The sequence below is a fragment of the Mesocricetus auratus genome, unplaced genomic scaffold, assembly GCF_017639785.1.
Source record: "Mesocricetus auratus isolate SY011 unplaced genomic scaffold, BCM_Maur_2.0 Super-Scaffold_100031, whole genome shotgun sequence".
Taxonomy (NCBI): domain Eukaryota; kingdom Metazoa; phylum Chordata; class Mammalia; order Rodentia; family Cricetidae; genus Mesocricetus; species Mesocricetus auratus.
Window position 1 is genome coordinate 310347 of NW_024429212.1, and position 17670 is coordinate 328016.

Consider the following 17670-nt stretch of genomic DNA (forward strand, 5'->3'; position numbering starts at 1 on the left):
CCTTATATGTTCCCCGTAGGCTTTACAAAAAGCCAGGGTCAGGGAATCAGCCTTAAGATGAGTGGGGTGGGCTCCCAGAAGACTGCAGTCCTGGACCTGAGGCTGGAAGACAGCCAAAGAGATATGATGAACATCAGAAACTAGAAAGTGTTATTGAATGGAGTGGGCACCGTGCACATCCATCCTGGACCCCCTCATGCATTACCTCGTTTAATGCTATGACACTTTAGAGAAGGGAGAATCTTTCCCCAATGAAGAAACCGGCTTCTCCTGATCCCTGATGAAGAGTAGGTAGAAATTCTAGTCCAGTCATTTACCAGGATCTGCTGAAATAGGGACTACAAGTAGCTTTTAACAACTTAACTCTTCCCCTTTTTTTCAGTGCTGGGGATCAAACCCAGGACCTTATTAATGCAAGGCAAGTAATCTACCACAGTTACAACATCACAGCCCAGCTTTTGTTTATCTTAACATGCAAAGGCTGCTGTGCATCTCCTTGTACACAGTCATGTAGTCAGTGTTAGATCTCTGGCAATTTCTGGCTTCCCTTGCCATTTTTGAGGAGTGCTGGTTAGGTATTTTGTTTTTCTCCTCAATTTGGGTGTGTCCAGTGTTCTTCACAAAGGTAAGCCCTGTCCTTATATTCTCTCAGGGAGTATATGACGTCAGCGTGGTGTGCCACAGATGCTGCCTGCCTCTATCAGTAGGTACTAACTTTCCTGTCCCTTTTCTGCCCACTGTTGCTAACTGAGGCCTCACGATGCCTAGAGGATTTGATTCTACCTGTATTAACAGCAAGAGTATAATGTTACCCTAAGTCACTGGTTTGACTGCCTAATTGTTTCCAGTTGGCTTCTGTGTACTTTTGTGATGTTCTTATCATTTAAGTTACTAAATTAAACTAGATAAAGTAGGATCAACCTTGGAACCTTCTCTAAATTAAACTAGATAAAGTAGGATCAACCTTGGAACCTTCTCTGTCTCAGCCGCAGAATCAACATCTCCTTTTCCAAGAAGCCATGGTTCCTCTCATTGCTTTAAAGCCGGTATCTAGATGCTGGTGTGCTAGTTGCTCCTGGCAGTATCTGGGCCATCTACATGCCTCTGTTTGTGCATCCCCATCTGTATGCGTATTTAGTTAGTCACAGCCTCACACTGACACCACCGACTCATCCAATCCCCTAAGACTAATTCAGGCTTTTCCTCTTGCTCTTTGTCTACTCCTGTTGTTGCTGAGAGTGAGAAACATAGATTGCAGCCATCTGTTTAGTATACATACAAAATAAAGTCTCACTGCTGTGAGGAACAAATTAGCAACTAGTGTTCTGAGCTTGTGTGTGGCCTCTGTTGTCAGCTTCACCATTCCTAGGTCAGTCCCTTGAACATTAGCTTGACACTTTTCAGATGATGTTTCAGGTTCAGGAAGGCATCCATAGTTACAAGAATATTTCCGAGACACTCAACTTCCATATATACCATCCTCCGCATCTCCTTGTCTGCTCTAATCACTGGGTATGAATGTTACAATGCACCAGACAAAGCAAACTTGAAATTATGTGCATAATTATATCTCAGTCACCGAAGAGTCTAAATCCTCTTGAAAACCAGATGATTTCCACTTTAAACTAAACTCCATGTGTTTGCTTATTTGGGTGAGATTTGCCAGCCCTGATAGCTTTGAAAAAAAAGAGAAATGGGTGTGACACACATCTTTAGTTTCAGCAGGGATGCAGAGACAGGCATCTGGACCTCTGCGGGTTCCAGGCCAGCCAGGGGTGCACAGTGAGACCCCTCCTACCAAAAACAAACAAAATCCCACAACACTTTAGCTCTGGAAGAGGCATATGATAATTTCCATATGCATGCTTCTTTTAGAACATGGTAACCAACAAGAACTTCAAGCATTAAAAAGATTACATCGTTATAAAATTCTGACCCAGGAAGTAGGATGTAGATAAATAAGAAAAGGGAGTAATGTACGATTTTAGAGAAGTGAGCTTTGTTTGGGGGCGGAGCAGGGATCATGGTGGGATAGAAATAGCTTGGGACTTAGAGTTCACTGGACATGACTGTCTTCTTTGTGCTAGCATTTACTACCCTGAAAGTGGTCTATTTTCCCACAGGGCTGCACCTTGATGTACCAATATGACACGGAGCTAGGTTGAGATGGGTGTGCAGGCCCCTGCGCAGCACCTGGTATGGCCTGGTTCTCTTTTTTTGTTTGTTTTGTTTTGTTTTACAAGACAGGGTTTGTCTGTATTGTTTTGGAGGCTGTCATACCAGCCCAGCCTCAAACTCACAGAGATCCGCCTGCCTGTGCCTCCCGAGTGCTGGGATTAAAGGTGTGCGCCACCACCGCCCCACTGCCTGATTCTCTTCTTAATACACCCCTCAGCAGTGTTTGAGACCTTGCATGAGTAACATGCTACCTCCTGGGAATACATGTTATAGTTGAATACTGCTTAGCATGTATGGAACCCTAGAGATCATGACCACCACCTCCCCCAATAACTAACACGTTTTCTCCCAGCATTGCTCATTCATCAGAAACCTCTGTAGCTGGCAGACAGCAGAGAATATACTTACCAACAACACTAAAGAAACTCTCATCCCCATGCACAAAAAAACAGGTCAAAGGCTATCAAAAAAAAAAAAATGCCACCAATTGAAGTCTAGAAAACAGCCACTCCCAACACACACCCTGGAACCCGAAGGTTGCAACAAGGCAATCTGATCTCCTACCCCGAAGTTCTGGAAAAGTTGGCCCCCATAGCGGGTTCTCCCAGCTCTCTAATCTCCACTATAAAACCGAATCTCAGACTTGCGCTGCCTTCTGCACCGAGCTTCAGGTTGCAACCTGTCTCAATAAAAAGTGTGCTCGCCCGGCTTTGAGGTCGAACTCCGTGTTCTCATTTTCCTCCTCTGACTGACTTCTTACAGCACAGGAGTGTGAAGACAAGTTCTTTGTTGTTTTGTGTTTGGGTTCCGACCTCATGCAACTGGAAGGAACACCAAGGATCTCCTCGGCCCGGCTCCCCGCCCAGCGTTCCGCCCACTTTTCCCCGGTGGCCCTGCCCCAGCGTCCTGGAGGTTTAGCTGCCAGGGGCCAGATCTGCTTGGACACTTAAGGCTCACTGCACAAAGCCTGCTGAGCAGGTAGGTTGAGCCCACCCACCGTGTTCTTCAGGAGCTGTCCCAGGCCTCTCAAAGGCTGGGGAGAGAAGTGGAGGGGAGACCAGGAGACCAGGCGACCAGGCGGGAGGAGCTGGGGCAGAGTCAGTTTCCATGGCAACTCACTAGCTACAAAGTCCTGGACCCTACCCCAGCCCGCTTTGCTGGCCTCAGCCTCCTCTAAAGGTAACCCAGTACCCATCTGCTCTTGAAATTATTTGAAAACAACCTGCCCAACTTATAAGGGGTTTATAAGTCTGCGTTGTGCCGGAGGCCGGGGGATGGCAAACTCAAGGCCCGTCTGAACAACTTAGACCAATTTCAATAATAGTCCTCCAAAAGGATTAGGTATAAAGTTCAGTGGTTAAATGCTTACCTAGCATGTGTGCAGTTCTGGGTTCGACTGCCAGTACGGCAAAACTAAAACCTCCATTATGCCCTCACTGTGGCATAAAAGGGAAAAAGGAAAGCACCCTACAACAAAGTGCGTATTTGCCCCTGTAAACACCTGTAGCCAGGTGACAGAACAGTCACCTGGCCGCGGCTAGAACTCTGGGACCTCCCACCGACTGCAGCTGTACAGCCAGTAGACGGGGTGTTGTTCTATATTGGGGTACAACTAGTAGGAAAGTCGCCAGGCCCAACCAAGCCTTGGTTTATATTCTTAGGAAATCCAGTACTACTTTATCTCCATAGGGAGACATGTAATAGTTTGTTTCTAGAGGCAGGTAATTGTGAATGGGTTTTCCACTTATGTAAATGTATGCAGGGACTTTGTGGTAATCCCTTGTTGTATGGGACCAACGACCTTTGAATGGCAAAGCTAGTACCCCAGGCCCTGACTTCCTCTTAGTTACTACTATAGTGTCCCCACTTCCCTAGACTCCAAAACACGGATAGAATAAATTCCCAGGCTTCCCGGTAGGGGGCAGTACCTCCCACTAAGATGCTACCGGTGCTTGCCCCGCCCTTGGTCTCTTTAGAGCTCCAAGCACCTTCGTGAGGTGTCTCTCCTTCAAACACAAGTAATTTTCCAGTTCAGAACTAGAAAGGAAAGGTTTTGTGAGGTGGTGACTGTCTAAGATCACAAAGCTGAGCTGTAATCCAGTGTGAGCTTGAAATCTACCAACCAAACCCTTTTCATGACATTACCTGTGGCCATAAGGAAATATCTTGACTCTTGAAAAGCTGGGTATAAAGTTTTAGCAAACAGTTCCTTTGCCTTTGTCTATTTCCTGCTGGTTGGTTGTCATAAGAAGTGTACAGTGAAGGTTTATGACTTCATTTTAGGAACCTCTGACCCCTGAAACAATGGATAGATTTGACCTGATTAAGATCATCGGGGAAGGCACCTTTGGGAAAGTATACTTGGCAAAAAACAAAAGAGAGAGCAATTATTGTGTCATAAAAGAGGTCGATTTTATACAGGTAACGTTAAGAAGTTTAAAGTTTTGATAATTTAAAGTGGTACCTTCAGCATTAAAAAAAAGATGTACTTACTGTGTGTAGTATATATGCGTGCTTGTATGAGTTTGTGTGCACCATGTGAGTGCAGTGTCTGCAGAGGTCAGAGTGCATTGGATGCCCCGCCCCCACTTGATTCGCAGGCAGTTGTGAGTCACAGGATCCTGGTGGTTCACTGAACCTGGGCCTGTGCACCAGCAGTGAGTGCTGAGCTGTCCCTCCAGCCTCCCGTATTGTCAGTCTATTATGGAAACAAATACCCTGTTCACAATTATGAATTTTAAGGTTCCGCTGATTCTCTTTCATCCCCTTGAAATCCAATCCAAGAACATGAATTTCGTTCACTTTCTTGGTCTCTTCCCCTCCCCCCACTGAACAAAGGACTTGTCATCACGCTGGACACATTTGTGGTAGCTGAATCCCTGGCTGACCCACCTGCTTTCCTATTTCCTTTCCCTTTCCCCACATCCTCCTCCCTCTCCTCCCTGTTGCCCTCCTCCCCTCATCCCTCCCTGCCTGCCTGCCTCCCTGCCTCCCCCCCTCCCTCCCTCCCCCCCCCCCCCTCCCTCCCTCCCTTCCTCCCTTCCTTCCTGTGTTTTTGAGGCCAGGTCTAGATTAGATATGTAGACGAGCTAGTCTCAGTGCTTGTATATGCATGCACGTGTGACACAGCACACAACACACGCGTGGAGGTCAGGGGACAACTTGTGGGTATCACTTCTTTCCTTCTTCCACCAAGTAGGATCCTGGGATCAAACTTAGGTTCCCAGGTTTGGCAGCAAGTGCCTTGACCTGCTAAGCCCTCTTGCCAGCCCCAAGAAACTGGTTTTGGTTTTTGTTTTGAGAAAGGATCTCGCTTTGTAGCTCAGGGTATCCTCAAATCTGGGATCCTCCTGCCTCAGACTACTGAGTGCTAGCATTACAGGCATGTATGGCTTATTTCTTAAAGAAATGCAGAATATGGAATTTGGCTGGCCTGTTTTTGTAGCATATGACTGTTTTATTCTCAGCAGTGACTGCTCTTGGAATGTTGTGTTTTAGAAAGAATTTTCTTATGCTGGAGGATGGATTTCACAGGCTCTCAGATAATGATTACAAATTTAGTTACTAATTTATTTATAATTTGCATTCACTTACTATGTTGTCCAGGATTATCTCAGCCTCCAGTGTAGCTGGAAATATAGTTGTGAATCAAGTAAAACCAATTTCAAACTTCAGTACAATAATATTTCCCCAGCATTGTTAATTTTCTTGATTATAATTGTCACTGATGAGCTAATGGTTATCTAGGAGGCATCCTGCTCCTCCCATAGTGGCCCTGCCTTCAAGAGATAAGTTTTAGACGTGACATTAAAGCCAATGGCACCTTGGGGGATTTCGGATGGCAGTGAGCAGGAAGGATGCCTCTGTAAGCCACACAAGACAGGCTGTCTCAAAATATCGCTTTGATGCCCTTCCAGGCAAAGGAAGCTTCTAAGAAAGAAGTGATTCTTCTGGCTCAGATGAAGCATCCCAACATTGTAACCTTCTTCAGTGCATTTCAAGGTTAGATTTTCCTGTCATTCAAGTGTCCCAATAAACCAAAGACCTTTAGAAAAGCAGTGTTCCCGAGAGTTGTGTATTTATTAAATTTTGCAAGTGTGTTCATTTTCCCGTGTAGCTAAATTGTAATCTGAAATGTTGTCCTTGTTTCCATCTGGTGAGGTTTGTCCTTGCAGACAGGGTTTCCTGTATCCCACGCTGGTCTCAATTCACTGTGTAATTCAACATAACCTCCAGATCCTATTTGTTGGCCTCTGTAGAACTGAGGTTACAGGTGTGTGTGCTCCACCATGCTGAGCCCTTCAAGTGACTTTTTACAGACAGCTTCCCCCGATAAGATTTTGTACCTCGCCTTAATTCTCATTCTACCGAATAGACAATGGTTGGTACATTCCAGAATGTATCTTGGTGGTCGAATAATTTGTATGGCGTATGAGAGCCTGGGTTTTATTTCCTAGCAACACACACACACACACACACACACACACACACACACACACACACACAAGTTTAATGAGTTCAGGGACTTTTATATGCATTTTGGTTCTCTACATGAGGCAGAATATACAGTTGCTGAATGAGTGACTGGACTGGACCATTTTAATAGACTGGAGTATACATTTATTCTATGTAAGGTGGATTTCTGAAGACACTTTGCAGTGGATACAGTTACACTGCTAAGGCCACCTCACAGTATAAATGACCTCTTTTGCCCCTGTACATTGCTTGGCAGCTTGTTGGTAATTAAAACAGGGGCTTAGCCAAGAGCCTCAGAACCTGACTGTGAGAACCAGTTAAATATAGGTTATGCTGGCCCTACAAAAGCTCATCTCCCACTGCAAGAGCCACGGTCTCATGTCTGTTTCTACTTTCCTGCTGGCTATTAACGAGGAGCCGCTCTCTACTAGAAGAGAAACTTGGTGCTCTGCAGGAAGTGGAGCTGGAAATCACTCATTGCTTCTGTCTCACCTCCAGACCCACCAGGCTAATGCTTTTGATTTACTCAGACTTAGCTGGCTCGTATGAAAGATGAGGTTTTGTGAATTTGAAGCAGGGTAGGAAAAGTAAGGAGAATTTAGTGGTTTTCCTAAGGCAAAATGACTTCCCTCAGTAAATATTAACTCTAAGTGCTAAGCATGTTCTAGAGTCAAGCGCTCTAAATGTGCAACAGAATAAACACAAATCTTCTGCACCACTGTGCTTGTTTTCTGTTGTCCTGAAACATGGCTGTAAAACTACTGGCTTCAAGCAATTGTTTGCCAATTACCTTTTCCTTTTTTTTTTTTTTTTTTTGTGCCCACACCTTCCCTTTTACTCAGTTAAGGGCTCCAACCCTGTGGATGGTGCCATCTACGTTGAGGGCAAGTACTCTCTCCTTAATTAATCCAGTCCAGAAACTCTCACAGAAATGCCCAGAGATTTGCCTCCTAGGAGAGTCTAGACCCTATCAGGGTAACAACTAGTCCCAACTCCCTGGGCTACACAGAACTAACCCTTGATCAACGAGGCCACACCCACTCTCATGCCCTGCACTTTCTACGTTTTGAAAGGCCAATGCTATCTAAAATCTCCCGCATCAAATGATGCTGTTTTCTTGCAGAGAATAGCAGGCTGTTCATCGTAATGGAATACTGTGACGGAGGGGACCTCATGCAGAGGATCCGGAGGCAGAGGGGAGTGTTATTCAGTGAAGATCAGGTAAGCTTACTTCTAACATGCTTGCAGTGTTAAATTATTATGTTCTACACACCCGGCTATGTGACATCTGAATCATAAAATCGTGGATTAGTATTCTTGGGAGTTGAAATAGAATTTGGTTTTGAGAGTGATTTTTGTTTTAGAAAGTATTTCTTGCCTTCATATCTCATGTAGGATTAACTTCATGTCTAAAACAGTCATGAGGACGGGATTGGAGAGATGGCTCAGGATGTCAAGAACACTTATTATTCTTGTTTTTTTTTTTCAAGACAGAGTTTCTCTGTAGCTTTTGAGCCTGTCCTGGAACTCATTCTGAAGACCAGGCTGGCCTCAAACTTATAGAGATCCACCTGCCTCTGACTCCCAAGTGCTGGGATTAAAAGTATGCACTAGCCGGGTGTTGGTGGTTCACACCTTTAATCCCAGCACTTAGGAGACAGAGGCAGGCGGATCTCTGTGAGTTCAAGACCAGCCTGGTCTACAGAGTGAGTTCCAGGACAGTCTCCAAAACAATGCAGAGAAACCCTGTCTCAAAAAACAAAAAACAAAACAAAACAAAAAAAGTATTCACCACCACCGCCCAGTTAAGAACACTTGTTATTCTTACAGAGGATCTAGGTTCAGTTCCCAGCACACACATGGTGGCTCATAACCATCTGTAACTTTAGGTCTAGGTAACCTAATGCCCTCTTCTGATTCCCATAGGCACCAGGTATGCATATGATATACATACTTACATACGTGCAGGCAAAACACTCATATACATAAAATAAATAAATCTAAAATAAGAAAGAAATATCATGTGGGAGCAGAAAGATGACTCAGCAAGTAGAGGCACCTTTCTGGGCTATAAGGGGGAATTAGGGTGTTGTAATCAGCAGCTCCATTTCCGTTACTGCTCCCCATCTTTTGTGTCATCATGAGCCTGCACCAGAGGCCAGCAGACTGCTCACTAGATTTGTTCTGTTCCCTTCTGCAGATCCTGTGCTGGTTTGTACAGATTTCTCTAGGATTGAAGTACATCCACGACAGCAAGATACTACACAGGGACATAAAATCTCAGGTAGCAGCTCCGACACACGGTCTAAGACACAGAAACTCTTAATCTTTTTCTAAACACCATTTTTTCTTCACTTTTAGAACATTTTTCTTAGCAAGAATGAGAGGGTTGCAAAGCTTGGGGACTTTGGAACAGCAAGGGCACTTACTAAGTAAGTACTTGTAGAATTATATTTTTCTTTCTATTCAAAATCGACAAAGTGTTCGTTTGAGGCATTATGACTTAAGATGGTTAAAAGTTTCATTATCCCCACAATTTTAGGTGACTGTCTGTCAATGGGGCCCCAGAGATGAATCAGAGCTTAAGAGTGCCCAGAACCCACTACTGGTATCTTCTGTAACTCCAGCTCCAGGGCATCCTTTTCTGGCCTCTGTTGTTACTCCCTTATACATACACACAAGTGTGCACACACACAAATTAATGAAAGTAAAATCTAGAAAAAATTCTCAAGATAAATTGTGAGTAATCAAATGGTGGGAGGAATACTCTGAAGCACAGCAAAGTCATATTTCTGAATATATTATAATGTCCAAAAAACCCACTTGGTTTTGTGAACTTCTTAGTATCATAAGGAAATATTTTGCTATGAGCAAAGTGGAATTGTGAATTACAAGAACAGCATGGTGACAGCTATATAAAACATAGGTGTGGAAGCAGGTGGGAAGAAAACTTATCTGAGTTTCATAACAGGTTTTAGGGATGCTCAGACTCTACGTTGATGGGGGAAGTCCTTCTGTGTAGGTGTTGCCTTATTGGTTGATTAAATAAAGCACTGTTGGCCAATAGGGAAGCAAGATAGGTGGGACTAGGAGTTGAGGAGGATTCTGGGAAAGAGAGACACAGTCAGTCATGAAGTAGAACAGAGGAGTAAGAGGTCTGGACCCTTTCTCCAGTAAGAGAAGATCACATGGAAATACTCAGATTATCAGTTATGGGTTAATAATTAAGTAAGAGCTAGCCAATAAGAAACCAAGAAAACGGCTAACAGTTTCATAATTAATATAGCGTTTCGTGTGTTATTTTTGGGCCGAGACAGCTCAGGACCCAGGCAGCTGGTGGGAAGACTACACGTTACACTAGGTGACTTAAATTTTTTATTCATTAAAAACTTTTTTTCTTGATGATGTTAGGGTTTAAACTCAGGGCCTTTCACATGGGGCTCTGCCACTGAGCTACACCCAAGCCTAAAAATTCCTTTTTGTGTTTTCCAAATTTTACAGCACACAGTTGCATTACATTGATAGCTGGAAAAAAACAGAAATCTTATTATACCTAAGCAATTTTTAAATTAAAATTTTGTCCTTGTGGAGTCTTTAAGTGCTATGACTCAGGGCAATTACTCATTCATATACCTAGCCAATAGGATATGTTTAAATTTTTTAAAAAAATATATAGATATAGGTGTAACATGAAAAATAAATGACCCAGAGACCAATATTGGGTTCAAGCTGAATATCAGAAAAGCAAAATAGTAGACCACCAGCTCTTCTACCTCAGCTCAGCCCAAAGGGGCAATCCTCAAACTGCTTCTGACTTCACTTTGCCTCAGATTCACTCAGATTGCTGTGCTCTCCTCAGTGTGGCTAGAGACTATATGCCTTCCTATCCTCAATGTAGTTGGAGAATGAAAGCCAGCTCTGAGACCCTGTTCCTGTCTTAAATACCTCTCATGAGTCCTGGGATTAAAGGCGTCTGATCCTAAGTGCTGAGATCATCTTTGTGTGAGTTGTTTCTATTTAGGACTAGATCAATTTCATATAGATCAGTGTGACCTTAAACTAATACAGATCTGTCTACCTCTTAATCCTGAGTTTTGGGATTAAAGGTATGTGCCTGGCTTCTATGGCTTGTGGCTTACTTTGCTTTCTGAATCCTCAGGCAATCATAATAAATCATAATTATATCATCACATATATGTATATATATTTTAACATATTTTTAGATTCTTGTATTTGCATGAGTATTTTGCTTGCATGTATGCATGTACACCATATGCATGTCTGTTGCTTGTGGAAATCAGAAGAGAGCATTATATTCCCTGGAACTGGAATTGGGGGTGGTTGTGAGCCACAGAGTGTGAGTGCTGAGAACTGAGCCTGGGTGCTCTGGAAGAACAAGTACTCTTAATTTCCTTCCTAGCCCATATATACTTTGTATATGTGTGATAGGGTCTCATGTAGCCTAGGCTAGCTTTTAACTTGTTATGTAGCTGAGGCTGGCCTTGAACTCCTTATCCTTCTGCCTTCATTTCTATGTATTAGAAATATAGACTCATTGGCCACCATGCCTGGCTTTCTTGTGCTCTCTCTCTCTCTTTCTCCTTCCATATGAATATGTATGTATGTATGTATGTATAAATTTGGGGGTTGGTTTTGTTTTGTTTTTGAGACAAGGGCTTCTCCATGTATCTCTGGCTGTCTTGGAATTCACTATGTAGACAGGGCTAGCCTCCAGCTCACAGAGATCTGCCTGCCTCTGCCTCTCAATTGCTGGGATTAAAGCCACACATCATCATACATGGTTGGGGCTTGAATTGTAAGGTTAAAAACCTAGTGTCTTTGTTAGATTGTTGTTCATATGAAATATGTTGTTTTCTTCCAATATGTGCACAAATATAATTTTGTTGTTCATGTTTACAATTTTCCTTGCATAGTCCTGTCTTCAGCCTTTCTCACTCTACTAACGAAACATATTTTTTATTTACTCTAATTTCCTAGTTCCATGGAACTTGCTCAGACATGTGCTGGGACACCTTACTATCTGTCCCCAGAGATTTGTCAGAACAGACCATACAACAATAAAACGTGAGTTGCTCTTGGTTGGCAAGTGCCTGTCAAATCTGGTGGGTGACACCAAGTTGCAGAATCTGATGTTCTAATCTATATTCTGCTGGCATGAGTACACTTTCCTTTTCTTCATGTATGAGATAAGAATTCCAATGACTAGTATTCTTGGAAGCTTTTGGACTTATTTAAGACAAAACATTTGTATTCTTCATTTAGGATACACAAAAACAAAGCAAAGCAAAAAACAAACACAAAAACACAGGCAGTGGTGGTGCACACCTTTAATCCCAGCACTCAGGAGGCAGAGTCAGACAGATCTCTGAGTTTGAGGCCAGCCTGGTCTACAGACTGAGTTTCAGGACAGCCAGGGCTATTACAAAGAGAAATCCTGTGTTTCCCATATACTCCTGACCTCATTAGAGGGCGACCTACACTTAGGGGCGAGGGTGTCACCTAAAAGGAAACTGACTCTTCTCTCAGCAGTGGATCTGGTGTTAGTATTCGAGTATCTGTATTGACCTGCCCTTGGGGTTCTGACAGGATACACCCTCAGTTGCAGCCACTAAGAGCATAACCTCTGCACATTCACTATATAGGGACTGGTCTCTGGCCTCTGCCCCCTTCTCTGCCCCTTCCCTGCTCCTTCTCTCTGCTCTTCCGGTAAACCTCCCAGGTGAGCCCTGTCATATGGTGTGATGCCTTCCCTGCTGATTCTTTTTTAAATCATAACAATGGATATGTGAATATTAAATTTGATTAAAATTAATAGAAACTAGTAGAAAATGAGGGAAAAAGTGAACAAGAAAAGTCTCCCAAAGAAAAGCCTTTTATTGTGATTTTGCAGTACCCAGGAGGCAACCCAGGATGTCTACCAGATGACTAGATCAAAATCTGATCAGCCTGCTTACACAGCCAGAGAAGGAGTGTTTGCACTAAGTGCAAGTTATGTTCAGCACCACACTGGTAGGATCACTTAGAATTCATTAGGCCAAGCCGGACGTTGGTGGCGCACACCTTTAATCCCAGCACTCAGGAGGCAGAGGCAGGCAGATCTCTGTGAGTTCGAGGCCAGCCTGATCTACAGAGCAAGTTCCAGGAGTGGTGCTGGAACAAGGGTGGGCTAGCTGGCTCTTTGAAAATCCTTCTGCTCAAGGAGGCCAGGGCAGTGAGGGAGGAGTCTAGTAGCTGCCCCATCCCTCAGTGTTTCCACCTGTTTATAGGAGAATGAATTTAGACAAGGTACTTTTCTGAATTATCATTGACACCAATCGTGATTCCGACCTTGCTTGCCATCTGCATCATGCCTCAGAAAAATGGTTCCCTCCCACCCGTATCATGAGGCGCCTGCCACTGAGCACACCTCCGTCCCTCTCTGGTTTTCTTACTGAATCCTGTTTTTGGGCTCCTTGACAACCTCCTTGACATCTCAGATTTCCTCTTGCCTTTTAGATTTAATTATACTTTATCTTCTTTAAAATGACTCCTTAAACCAATCCTTACTACCACAATAAATAATTTTTAAAATAATTGTGGACAGAAGAAAATTCAAGTCCTATATTTCAAGCATGGTTTTCAAATGTTAATCTAGACTATGCTGTCACGTGATGTAACCTTTTCTGTCAAGAGCTTTGAGTAGAATTTTTTCCTCAATCGACCGCTTTCCACTTTTGAGTCAAAACAAATGCATGCTGGAATCTTGCCTTTCTCCTCTGATGTACCCCCAACTGCATTGTATGCACATTTTCTTTGGGCACATGAAATAAATGTTCAGCTATCATAGTGTAGTAATGTTTGTTTACCTGTTGTCTGCCAGGATTCTGAAGGACTTCAAACAATCCTTACTTTAATTTTTATTTTAGAATTGATAAGATATCTGAAAGCACTTGTGAAAACATACCAACCTAAAAAATGAAGTTGTGTCCACATAAAGTGGCAAATATTTCCACCTGTAATTGTTGCCATTTTCTGGCCATGTAAACCCTTCTCTTCTCCAGGGATATTTGGTCTCTTGGATGTGTCTTATATGAGCTCTGCACACTCAAGCATCCTGTAAGTATTTTGATCATCATGTGAATCTTGAATTACTGAAATCATGTTGTGAAAATTAACTTCTGAGGGAAGTTTATTATATTGTTTAAAATTTTTATGGATAGCCAGGTATGGTAGCCATGTGCCTGTGTTCCTATCAACTCAGGAATTCAAGATGAGTATGAGCAACAGAGAGAGAATCCATCTTTAAAAAGCCAAAACCAAAGCCAGGCAGTGGTGGCAAATTCCTTTAATTCCAGCACTTGGGAGGCAGAGGTAGGGGGATCTTTGTGAGTTCAAGGCCAGCCTGGTCTGCAGAGTGAGTTCCAGATAGGCTGAAAAGCTACAGAGAAACATTGTCCTAAAAAAAACAAGAATCAAAAGAAAAAAGAAAAGAAAAAAAAAAAGAGAGAAAAAAGCCAAAACCAACAACAAAATAAACCCAGGAGGTGGAGGCAGGACTGAGAGTTTGAGGCCAGCCTGGTCTACATAGCAAGATGCAGACTCTCTGTCTGTCTGTCTGTCTGTCTCTGTCTGTCTGTCTCTGTCTGTCTGTCTCTGCTGTCTCTGTCTGTCTCTGTCCGTCTCTGTCTGTCTCTCACACCCAGACACACACACAGAGACGCAAATCAGAACTGCAGGTTTGACATGGATAGATATCAAGGTAATACTATAAAGTAAAATGTCCAAGTCAGAGAATAGCATGTGGAGCATGTTTCTATTATACACATGTTCTTTGAAGGTAAAGAGGGTGTGTGGCAGAGTCTGTAGTAAACCAAGCATGGACTTCCAAGGAATGTGCTGATTTTTCCACTCTTTTTTTTTTTTTGGTTTTCCGAGACAGGGTTTCTCTGTATTGTTTTGGAGGCTATCGGTCCAGCCCAGCCTCGAACTCACAGAGATCCGCCTGCCTCTGCCTCTGGAGTGCTGGGATTAAAGGCGTGTGCCACCAACGCCCGGCGATTTTTCCACTCTTGATGAGTGAAGCATTGTGCGTTCATTAGATCCCTTATCTCCATGCTTTATTGGAAGTTGGACACATAGGCACCAACTGCCTAGCATGTGTAAAATTTCCAAGGTTTCCAGAAGCAAACCATATGTTCAAATAAACCATATCATATGCAAATGTCCAATTATATGCCTAATGTCTTGGGCAAGGAGCTGTTCTTAACATTTAGGCAGGGGTGGAGGCAGGACTTTCCAAGGACAGCTTGCTTGCCAACTCTTGTCTGTACAGCTGTCTTCATTATTACTGTTGTTAGTGTTAAAGGCCACATAGCTGGTATCCGAACAAAACCTAAGCTTTATTGCCACACCATCATGTTCAACATTATTTTATATATACAAATGCTTCTTTCATACAATGGAAGACTTTACTGTGGAGAACTTTATGAGTAAATATTTATGTTACAGTATTTGAAAAAGCAAAAAGTAAAATGTCATGTCAGCACGATTATCTCTGTAAAACAAACATTCTTGAAAAGAATTATACTTCTGAGTTGTGAAATTATACATATTTTCCTGTTTATAACTTCCTATGCCTTAGGGTTTTAAGTGTAAGTAAATGGTATTTTGGCAATAAAAAATTAAAAATAAATGAATCTTTTTTAGCTAAAAAAATTAAAATTAAGGGCTAGGTGTAGTTCATAGGTAGATCACACATTATGCAAATGCAGGGCCCTGCATTCAATTGGTGGCACCAAAAACAGAAGCAAAATGAAAATACTAAAACTATAAATCTTGTTTTAAATAGCACAGCATCTCTTGGAGTAACTGCCTGAATTATCCACTTATAACAGATAGCTGATGACCAGATAGGGCAGAGCATAGTGCATCCAACTGCAGCTTAGAAATAGTCATAGACTGGGATATAGCCTAAGGGTAGGGCAACTGCCTGGCATGCTCAAGGCCCTGTGCCAATACCAAACAAATGATAGAAGATAGGTAGGTAGAAGATGTGTATGTATGTATGTATGTATGTATGTATGTATGTATGTATGTGATAGATAGGTAGGTAGGTAGATAGATGGATGATAGGCAGCCTCCTTCCTTCCTTCCTTCCTTCCTTCCTTCCTTCCTTCCTTCCTTCTTTCCTCTTTTTGTATATGGCTTTTTGAGACAAGGTTTCCTGCAACTCACTCTATAGACTAGGCTGGCTTCGAACTCATGGAGATCCACCTGCCTCTGTCTCCTGAGTGCTGGAATTAAAGGCATGTGCCACCACTGACCGCCCAGCTTTTGTTTCTTGGTGTGTTTATTACTTTAACTATCAGTACTCAACTGGTCTTTTATGTGGAATAATTATCTTGTCATTTTAGTTTGAGAGTAATGACCTACATCATCTGGTTCTGAAGATTTGTCAAGCACGTGTTGCTCCCATATCACCCCACTTCTCTCTTGACCTGCAGTCCTTGATACCTCAGCTCTTTAAAGTGTGTCCTCAGGATCGACCATCTATCAATTCCCTTTTAAAAAGGCCTTTTCTAGAGACTCTCACTACCCAATACTTGTCTCCTGAGGTAGGTTTGGGGGTGACTCCAGATTGTGGGAGAGATTTTGTTTTGGATGATAAGTCATGACACATGTATCTGATTTTAGGTCCATTCAAGAAGAATTCAGTCCCATGGTCATGTGCAGAATGCAGCTGCAGACCTCACAACTCACTGGGGAGGTAGTCCACGGTAAGGATCATGTAACCATGTAATCAAAAAGCACCTATGGTAGCTGGGAGTGTAGTCTGGTGGAACAATATTTATCAACTTGCACAAGGCCCCGAGTTCCATCCCCAGCATCAGAAAATGAAATAATAAAACCCCCAATTCTATTCTTACCATCACCACACCTGTGATCCCAGCACTTGGGAAACTAAGGCAAAAGGATCACAAGTGCTTAGACGTACCTAAGCTATGTCTAACCCTGAAAAAGAAAAGCCCAAAGTTATCCTGTTATACCCTGTCAGAAAAAAAGTCTAAAGCCCAATGGTGCTGCTCAGTAGTGTAGCACTTGACTAGCATACGAGACACCGTGGTTCAATCTTTATCTCCCTTCCAAGTACTAACCAAGCCCGACCCTGATTAGCTTCCGAGATCAGATGAGATCAGGTGTGTTCAAGGTGGTATGGCCGTAGACCAATCTTTATCATTGAAGAAACAGAAAGAGAAGTATCTATATCCTTATTTGATACATAAATGTGACTAGGTTTTCACACCACTGTGTGAAATGTGATTGTCTCAAGCTTTGTTGCAATTCCAGCACACTGTGTGATGTTTAAAAAAAAAAGGCTTTTATTATGTGTGTATCACACCATGAGTTTGGACATATTGCTAATATTCATGGTAGAGATTCCAGTAACTATGATAACTATGGACAGTTAGAAAATATAAGTGTATCTACAAGCTAGAAACCATCTGGTCACATGGGTAGAAGGGGATGTTCCTAAGAAGTTGTATATCCATCTCAGAAGTGACAGGAGAGCTGAGCTCCTTTTTTCTCATTAGTCAGGAAACCTTTACAGACATGACATGCTAGCAGAGATGCTTGAAGTGGCTAAATCAAAGCCTGCTTTTTGTTGATGTGAGGCAATGCCGGATCAGGAGGAGAAGAGAGTAGAGTATTCATAGATAGATCATGAGTTATTGTACACTCATGGGGTGTCATTTATTCTGTAACAGAAAAAGTGAACTGTGCATTGAAACTTACCTTGCAAAGCCCATTAGAGCTGAAGTTTGGATCTTAGACCTAATAAAAAGAAGTGTGAGAACCTAGATGTAACCAAAGAATTTAGGTGGTGAGTTATGGGGTAATAAATAAGAACGAACCAGTCTGAGTGTCAAGAATCAGCTGAGGTTCTGGGATGCTCTGTGTATATGGGGGTGAATATTATGGAACAGAAAGTAAAAGCAGGATTAAGCTGTAGCCACA

The 17670-nt window shown here is 42.7% G+C and overlaps 1 protein-coding gene and 1 pseudogene across 9 annotated transcripts in view; both read left to right on the top strand.

Moving 5' to 3' along the window:
* Positions 1 to 17670, top strand: part of Nek5 (NIMA related kinase 5) — a 50994-nt gene that overhangs the window by 377 nt on the left and 32947 nt on the right. For 6 of the 9 annotated variants that reach the window (XM_040733525.1, XM_040733528.1, XM_040733531.1 and 3 more), the window contains exons 1-13: positions 25 to 287; positions 383 to 703; positions 2124 to 2196; positions 2941 to 3156; positions 4462 to 4599; positions 6096 to 6180; positions 7778 to 7875; positions 8855 to 8938; positions 9016 to 9086; positions 11653 to 11739; positions 13716 to 13770; positions 16068 to 16268; positions 16348 to 16430. In XM_040733525.1, the coding sequence (XP_040589459.1) occupies positions 4483 to 4599; positions 6096 to 6180; positions 7778 to 7875; positions 8855 to 8938; positions 9016 to 9086; positions 11653 to 11739; positions 13716 to 13770; positions 16068 to 16268; positions 16348 to 16430 (881 nt within the window). In that variant the 5' untranslated portion in view covers positions 25 to 287; positions 383 to 703; positions 2124 to 2196; positions 2941 to 3156; positions 4462 to 4482. Of the gene's footprint in view, positions 1 to 24; positions 288 to 382; positions 704 to 2123; positions 2197 to 2940; positions 3157 to 3201; positions 3358 to 4461; positions 4600 to 6095; positions 6181 to 7777; positions 7876 to 8854; positions 8939 to 9015; positions 9087 to 11652; positions 11740 to 13715; positions 13771 to 16067; positions 16269 to 16347; positions 16431 to 17670 lie in introns of those variants that run through there. The other 3 variants (XM_040733529.1, XM_040733526.1, XM_040733527.1) reach the window with 3 other exon arrangements.
* Positions 16919 to 17015, top strand: LOC121135206 (annotated as a pseudogene).